The following is a 7,894-nucleotide window of genomic DNA, read 5'->3' as shown; positions in this document are numbered from 1 at the left end:
CCACATTTAGACCTTCCACTCATGCAAACCGGCAAAGAAAAAAGGTGGGGGCGTGTGGAAGGCAGGGGCCCACGGTGGAGTCCCCTGCTTCTCCCCCCAAAAAACCACCTTTGAGAAGAAAAAAAGTGGAAAAAATAAATGAGAAATCAAGGGACATGGGGAATTACGATGAGGGCAGGGGTGACCCCAGACCCTGCCTCAGGAGAGAGCGGAGGCCTGTGGCCCTGCATCCCTGCAGCGGGTGCTCCTCGAGGGGGCCCTGACTTCTGGAATGTGTGTGGGAGAAGATGGGGGAGGGCAGGTGGCCCCCGGTGGGTCTGTGTGTGCATTGGGGGCGGGCGGGGGCGGGGATCCTAAGGAGCAAGGGCTCGGAACCAGGAGCCCAGCTCCCCCCCCAGACCCCAGGTTCCTGGCATTCAGGAGCCCAGTTCTGGGGTACAGGGATACATGCAGAGGAGTGTCCCCCCTCCAATAGGCTGGATCCAGTTAGAAAGGAAATAAATAAGAAGGGGTGGGAGGGAGGCCGGGGGGAGCCAAGGGCTTGGGCGATTCAGTCCAGACCAAGGGCCCAGGTGATGGAGGCAGGGCGAGTCCAGGCCAAGCCAGGGCAGGAATCAGAGTCTCTCTCGGGCTGGAACCCAGATGTAGGGGCCTGAGAGGTCCTCGATGACACGCTTCACCTTGTGGTAGATCTCCTCAAAGCTGTCACCCTCCACGATGGCTGGGAGTGGGGTGGAGCAGGGAGTAAGGCCAAGGAAGGGCCAGAGGACACCTGGCCAAGGGAGTGGCACCAGCCCAGAGGAAGGGGCACCTCTTTCTAATTCTCCAAGCCATGAGCCATGAGGCTGTACCCACCCAAAGGGGCACCTCTTTTTTTTTTTTTTTTTTTTTTTTGAGACTGAGTTTCACTCTTAGTGCCTAGGGCGGAGTGCAGTAGTGCGATCTCGGTTCACTGCAACCTCCGCCTCCAGGTTCAAGCAATTCTCCTGCCTCAGCCTCCTGAGTAGCTCGGATTACAGGTGCCCGAAACCACGCCCTGCTAACTTTTGTATTCTTACTAGAGACAGGGTTTCATCATGCTGGCCAGGCTGGTCTTGAACTCCTCACCTCAGGTGATCCACCTGCCTCGGCCTCCCAAAGTGCTGGGATTACAGGCGTAAGCCCCCATGCCACGCCCACAGGGGCACCTCTTTCTAAACCATCCACTGGGAGTGGCGGGGGAGCTCTTTCTAATCCGAGCAAAGGCACCCTACGTGCTGGCGACAGCCTTGCTGTGGCCTCACCTGAGAAGCACTCTGTGAACTCCTGCTCCAGTTTGGTGGCTCTGTCGAAGGCTTTGCGGGCTTGCTCCTCTGTGATCCGCTTGTTAATCTCTCTGTGAAGAGGGAGGGAGAGCAGGCCTGAGACTGGGCCCACCTGACCCTACCTTTTACCTCCTCTATCTAGGAATGTTAAGTTACAACTAGTATTCTATTTGGAGCACATAGCAAAAAAAAAAAAAAAAATACAATTCCCAGTATCCTCTGGGGCCACAGATGAGACCCCCCCACCCGCAACCGCCCCAGCCAGGTGTGGCTACTCCAGGGACATTTCCAGAGCTTCATCCTTCCAGCCTTCAGCCCCAGAGACGGGATTCGGACTCCAACTCCCAACAGCCCCGGAGGCCCTGACTCGCCCCAGCTGGTATACCCCAGGGGCTGCTGGGAGATGTAGTCCCGTCTAGCCCAAGGCAGGAGAGGAGGGGAAAGGCCTGATTCCCCGCATCCTCTGGGTTCCAGGTCTCCTGGATTCCAGGTTCTGCTGGGTTTCAGGAGTCCCCCTCTGGGGTTGCTGAAACCGCTGTCCAGCGTTCTGAAGGGAGAGTTGACTGCAGAGGCCTAGTGAGGCCCAGGGCCACATGTGTTGGGGGAGCAGGGGGGAGGCCCCCAGGACTATACTCACAGCACATTCTCCAGGGAGCGGGGGCGAATGAAGATGGCGATGGGGTGCAGGTGGGCCGCCTGCAGCCGCCGCACGGCATTGGCCGAGACATCGAGGATGCAGTGCTTCCCCTGGGGGCAGGCAGGGTGGGCGGAGGGGGGCCAGCAGGTGGCGGGAAAGGACAGACAGCAGTGCCGGAGGGACATGGGACGGGGAGAGGTGGGGAATGGGAGGTTGGCCGAAGGGGAGTGACATGGATGTCAAGAAACACGGGGGCAGAGAGTCAGGCAGGAAGAGGGCAGGGACAGAGTAAAAGACAGAGAAAGGAAAGGGAAGATGGAGAGCACGGGGAGAGGGCAGGGACAGGACAGAATGGAGGAAGGGAGGAGCACCAGGCAGACAGGGACCCAAGAGATGGTGGCAGAGCCGGGGCAGCAGCGAGTGGGGCGGGGTGTGTAAGGCAGAGGTGACACAGGCCGGAAGGAAAGCCAAGAAAAAGGAGAAAGGAAGTAGGATAGAGGGAGGAGGGAGGGGAGGACGGACAGAGGACAGACAGATGGAAGGAACAAGGAGACAGATGGGAGGGAGGGAGGCAGATGGAGAAAGGAACCGTGGAGGGAGGGAGGGCAGGGTGGGGAGCAGTGGGGAAAGGAAAGGAGTTAGCAGAGGAGTGGGAGAAGGGAGCGGGGCCCCAGGAAAGGGTGAGGCAGGGGAGAGGACCAGAGGGCAGTCAGGAAAACAGGAGGGACCCAGTGGGGAAGGCCAAGCCACCAAAGACAAGGCCATGGGAAGAGAGGAGAAATGGGGCAAGGAGGAGGGAGTGGGGAGAGAAAGAGGCCAGATGGTGATGGGAAATTTGGGGTCAGGAAGCGAGGGAGGCGGGAGAGAGAGCAGGGGCAGAGAGCAGGCGGTCAGAGTTGCCCAAGAGGAGAAGGAGGTGGAGGAGCGGAGTCGAGACCCAGCAGGGAAAGAGACAGAGAGAGAGAGAGTTAGAGAGAGCTGGAGGGAGGCAATGGGGTGGGGAGAGGGGAGAAGGAAGAGGACCAGGTGCCCGCCAGGTCCTACCTGCTCTGCCACCTCTCGCACGGACTGAACGCTGGTCCCATAGAGGTGGCTGTTGTACTGGCCGGCCTCAATGAACTTGTGCGCCTGAATGTCCTTCTCCATTTTCTCCCGAGACGACACAAAGTGGTAATCCCGGCCATCTATCTCATACTCCCGCTTGGGCCGTGTCGTATCTGCCAGGAAGTCACCCCACCCCCCAAAGATCTAACCACCATCCCTCTAGCTTAAATCCTGCCTACTTCAATCAAATCCCCACAGTGCCCAGCTGGTCCTTTGGTGAAAGGGAGCTTCCAGGGAGACCAAGACTGCAGAGGGCCAGAACCGCTTCCCCTAGAACCCTCCAGGGCCTCCAAGTTTCTGGCCTGGGCATGGGTACTGTGAAATGAGAGTGTGGTTGAGAAGCACCCCTTCTTGCAGAAACCCTGTATCCCCCTACACACCAATCCCCCAAAGGCTCTACCTATGGCCCCAGGGATGGGCCTCCTCCGTCCCAACCCCACCTCCACCTTCTCCTCCATCCAAGGCCCCAGCACTCACGGGGAACACAGGATCCAAACTTGTCGGGGAACTCGGAGAGAAGATCATCGTTGGCGCGGTCCTTGGTGGGCCCAAGGATGATGATGGGGCGAGCATAGTGCACTGCGGAGAAAGCCTGGCTTAGGCCGAGCACAGGGTTGGGGGAGCAGCAGGCGCTGGGGCCAAGGCAGGGGCCAGGGCTCACCTTCCATCTGCGTCACTGTCTCGTAGCTCAGAACCGAGTCTTCTCGACCTGGTGGGAGGTGGGGCATCTGCAAGGGGCTCTGAAACAGGGGACCTGGAGCCCTGTCTCCCCCTTGAGGATATCAAAAGCATCTCAGTGCTTCTCTCACCCACATCTTCCCGAACTGACCCTACCTACCCTGTGATCCAGAGCTGGAGCCCCAGTCCTAGGAAGAAAAAGCAGGCCACGGGGTTAGTTACCAGCTCAGCTCCATGAGCCCTCACGCTTCCACCCAGGCTCACGCCCTCCTCCACCTACCTTGGCCTTTAACCTTGACCACTCTCGTCGCTCAACCCTGTGGGATACATGGAGAGATAGGCGGGTAGGGGAACGCCCAGTGAGGAACCCTGCTGCCCCCACGCTCCAGGCCAGCTGACAGCCCTGGGCACTGTGCTCCTCAATGAGGAGCTGTCCTTCCCAAAGGCTCATGGGAGCCAGGGTCCCCAGGAGGGCCCAGCAGACAAACTGCTAGGAGTTCAGAGGGCAAACGCATCCCCTGTTGGCTGCCCACCCTGGGGGACCTTGGAAACTTCAGTGCCTGTGGCAAGAAGGCTACAGAGCCCAGAAGCCTCACCGCCGTTTGCTGGGGATGAACCCAATGTCGTCGGTCTCACTGTCAGAGTGGACCCGCCGTGCCTGCCACCACTCCTCATCACTAGCATCGATGACATGCAGCACGTCCCCAAAGCGGAAGCTCAGGGCCTGGCTCAGGAAGCCGCAGTCCTTGGTCTTGTCGTAATCAAACAGGGCCCTGGAGGGCAAGTGGCTATTGGTCAGAGCCCAGCTGAAGACTCCAAGAAGGATGCCCCAGTCACCCTTCAGTGACAGAGGTCTGCAGATGGCCCTCCCATGAGTGCAATGGATGCCAAGGAACCCAAAACTGTGTGGGGACCAAACGCTGACTATCACTCATAATCACCACAACTGTTAGCCATCATTCAGTCCACACTGAGTCCAGTTTCCAGAGAGAGGGCTCAAACTCAATCCTCTCAAGAAAGCAGTTTGCAGTACACATGCACGTCATAAAGTCACAGGGGTACAGCCAGGCGTGGTGGTTCACGCCTGTAATCCCAGCACTTTGGGAGGCCAAGGCGGGTGGATCACGAGGTCAGGAGATTGAGACCATCCTGGCTAACACGGTGAAACCCCGTCTCTACTAAAAATACACACACACAAAAAAATTAGCCAGGCGTGGTGGCGGGCACCTGTAGTCCCAGCTACTCGGGAGGCTGAGGCAGGAGAATGGCGTGAACCCGGGAGGCGGAGCTTGCAGTGAGCGGAGAGCACGCCACTGCACTCCAGCCTGGGCGACAGAGCGAGACTCGCATCTCAAAAAAAAAAATCACAGGGTAACCTTCAATCTGCCCAAATTCATAAGAAAAAGAAAGGTCCCGTGTTTCCAACTAATGATTACCCTTACCAGTATCAAATCTCCATCAGTAAGTCACAACCCCTGGGGTCAGAACCAGAGAAGGAATGAAGATGCGCAGGAAAGCAATGGGCCTGGAGAGGAGGGAGGAGACCCTGGGCCCCCTGGGAGTGTGACAACCACATGATGCTCCCCCTGGGAGCCACCACATAACCCCTGTGGTCACTGGGAGTCAGAACAACGTTGGGGACCAACTGGCCCCAAGCAGGGAGGAAGGGCAGAGCAAGGGCTCAGGTGGGAGCCAGCATCCGGCCACACCATCCGGGTGGCCGGTGATGCCATTCAGCAAGAGGGAAACTGCTGGCACAGCAGGACAGAACACAGTTCCACAGCAGGATGGTGAGCTCAGTGTGGGACATGTTGAGTGTGGGATGCCTGTGGGACATCCCAGTGGAGATGGCCAGAAAGCAGATGGCCAGAAGTGCAGGTCTTGACTTCCAGAAAGAGGTCAGCCAGGGCCAACAGCTCCGAGAGACATCTGCAGAGCGGAGTGGCAGACAAGGCCATGCAAGCCACAGGGCCAGACAGGGAGAAAAGCGGGGGGTGACCCGTGGGGGCGGGACGGAGATGTGCTTTGGCAGAAACCTAAGCCACAAAAAGAGTCAATGGAGACGAACCCTAAGAGGGGAGAAAATGCCACTGGAGAGACGGGGGCAGGCACCACAGAGCTGCAGCCCCCTTCTCTGGAACTGCCCACAGTACCGCTGGAGAGACGGGGGCAGGCACCACGGAGCTGCAGCCCACCTCTCTGGAACTGCCCACAGGGATGTGAAGGCTGGGGCAACACTCCAAATACCCTAGAGGACCATGCTCCACCAAGCATTAACCTTCGAGAAGCCAAATTGTGCGGTGGCCTGGGAGTCCCGAGGAAGTGCTGGGATGACCAGGGGCTAGAAGGCAACTGGGATACTTGGGGTAGAGGCTATTTTCCCATCGACAGGGAGTATTTCAAACGTTAACCTGTGCAGTGAAGCCCATGAACCCCCGCTGCGCCTCAGGCCTGGGGTGGGGAGTCAGAGCAGGCAGGGTAGAGAGGAGGAGCGGCTGAGGCCCGGGCCAGGCACAGAGTGCCCAGGAACACAGAGGGGCGGAGGAGCCCAGCCCAGGGAGCCTCTGACCTGATGTAGAAACCCCTTTTGGGGTTGCTCCGCAGGGAGGCAGTCCCTGAGCCCAGGCTGCTGTTCATGAGCTGTTCCCGGAGGTCGTGGATCTTGGCCTCGAATCGGCTGTACTCTGAGGAAGGACAGGGAGGTTCCTGAGCTCTGTCCCCATCCTACTGCCACCCCTGTCCTCCCCTACTGAAGCCATCAGCTGAGGAGGCAGAGTTCTAAGGGCCATTTTAGCTCACAAGATAGGAACTTCTGGCCTGGTACCTTCTGGTTTATACTGAGCGATGATCGTGACCGTCTGACCTGCATTCTTCAGGGCAATGGCGGCCTGCTCGTGGCTGGCATTTCGGAGGTCAACACCGTTGACCTAGAGAGAGGAGGACAGGCTGTGTCACCAGAGACAGAAGCCAGCACTTCTGGGTCCAGGTGGAGCAGGGAGTGGTCCCGCAAGAGGACTCGGCTGCAGCCCACCCAGGCCCCTCCCCAAGAGCTCTGCGCTCTGCCCTGAGGCGGGGGGGTGGTGCAGGTAGGGGCAGGCCTTCCCTCACCGACAGGATCTGGTCCCCCTTCCGCAGCTCCCCACTGAGGTCTGCAGGGCCCCCGGCCAGGATAAAGGAGATGAAGATGCCTTCACCGTCCTCGCCACCCACGATGTTGAAGCCCAGGCCCGTGGAGCCCCGGTGGATCACAATTCGCCTCGGTTCTCGGGGAATGTCTTCCTCCCCGAGCAGGTCCTTGGCCACTGGGGAGTAGCGCCGAGGGGAAGTGGGGGTCATGGCTGTGGGGTAATCGGTGCCCAGGTAGCTGCTGTGACTGATCTCGTTGTCCAGATGCTGAGAATAAGCTGAGGAAGACACAGGGCAGAGATGAAAGTGCCTGGAGGGAAACAGCATCCGCCACCCAACCTTCTCCCCAGGTGCCAGGAGAGCCAAAGTCAGGTGGAAGGGAAGTTGTTCTCTCAGAGACGCCGGGGTGGGGTGGTAAGGGGATATCGGATCACAGTGACGTCAGGGGTCAGGAATTTAGAGGTGACATCACAGGCTGGTTGTCCTAAGGGATAAAGAATTTAAACATTATATGTCCTCAGTATGCCAGGGATGGGGAAGTCAAAGGGAACATTAATATTACGCTTTGGGAGTTTTCTTTTGGTTCCTGTGTCACTCAAATCTCTTAATCCATAAAATTCTTCTCCTTCTTTTTCCCCCCAACTCTTTGCCATCCATTTGTTAAGAAAAACTAGGTCATTTCTCTAAAAGAATTTCCCACATTCTATGAGGGAAATTCTTTTTTTTTTTTTTTTTTTTTTTTTGAGAAGGAGTCTCAGGCTGGAGTGCAGTGCCGTGATCTCAGCTCACAGAAGCCTCTGCCTCCCGGGTTCGAACGATTCTCATGCCTCAGCCTCCCGAGTAGCTGGAATTACAGGCACGCACCACCACGCCCAGCTAATTTTTGTATTTTTAGTAGAGATGGTGTTTCACCATGTTGGCCAGGTTGGTCTTGAACTTCTGACATCAAATGATCCACCTGCCTATGCCTCCCAAAGTGCTGGGATTACAGGCGTGAGCCACCTTGACCAGCCTATGAGGGAAATTCTTTTTTTTTTTTTTTTTT

The 7,894-nt window shown here is 57.7% G+C and overlaps 1 protein-coding gene across 6 annotated transcripts in view; it reads right to left on the bottom strand.

Annotated features, from left to right (window-relative positions):
• Nucleotides 1-467: 467 nt before the first annotated feature.
• The window catches only part of DLG4 (discs, large homolog 4 (Drosophila)), a 29,851-nt gene continuing 22,424 nt past the window's right edge, over nucleotides 468-7,894 (bottom strand). For all 6 annotated transcript variants that reach the window (XM_011994623.1, XM_011994622.1, XM_011994624.1 and 3 more), the window contains 12 exons: nucleotides 6,832-7,127; nucleotides 6,548-6,650; nucleotides 6,293-6,407; nucleotides 4,320-4,496; nucleotides 4,004-4,040; nucleotides 3,884-3,911; nucleotides 3,707-3,754; nucleotides 3,523-3,624; nucleotides 2,986-3,158; nucleotides 1,942-2,051; nucleotides 1,284-1,375; nucleotides 468-721 (listed from right to left, as the gene is read on the bottom strand). In XM_011994623.1, the coding sequence (XP_011850013.1) occupies nucleotides 615-721; nucleotides 1,284-1,375; nucleotides 1,942-2,051; nucleotides 2,986-3,158; nucleotides 3,523-3,624; nucleotides 3,707-3,754; nucleotides 3,884-3,911; nucleotides 4,004-4,040; nucleotides 4,320-4,496; nucleotides 6,293-6,407; nucleotides 6,548-6,650; nucleotides 6,832-7,127 (1,388 nt within the window). In that variant the 3' untranslated portion in view covers nucleotides 468-614. The remainder of the gene's footprint in view (nucleotides 722-1,283; nucleotides 1,376-1,941; nucleotides 2,052-2,985; nucleotides 3,159-3,522; nucleotides 3,625-3,706; nucleotides 3,755-3,883; nucleotides 3,912-4,003; nucleotides 4,041-4,319; nucleotides 4,497-6,292; nucleotides 6,408-6,547; nucleotides 6,651-6,831; nucleotides 7,128-7,894) is intronic.

This window comes from Mandrillus leucophaeus, unplaced genomic scaffold, assembly GCF_000951045.1.
Source record: "Mandrillus leucophaeus isolate KB7577 unplaced genomic scaffold, Mleu.le_1.0 Scaffold46, whole genome shotgun sequence".
NCBI lineage: Eukaryota > Metazoa > Chordata > Mammalia > Primates > Cercopithecidae > Mandrillus > Mandrillus leucophaeus.
Note: the sequence above shows the minus strand (reverse complement) of the source record. Positions and strands in the feature narration are given on the sequence as shown.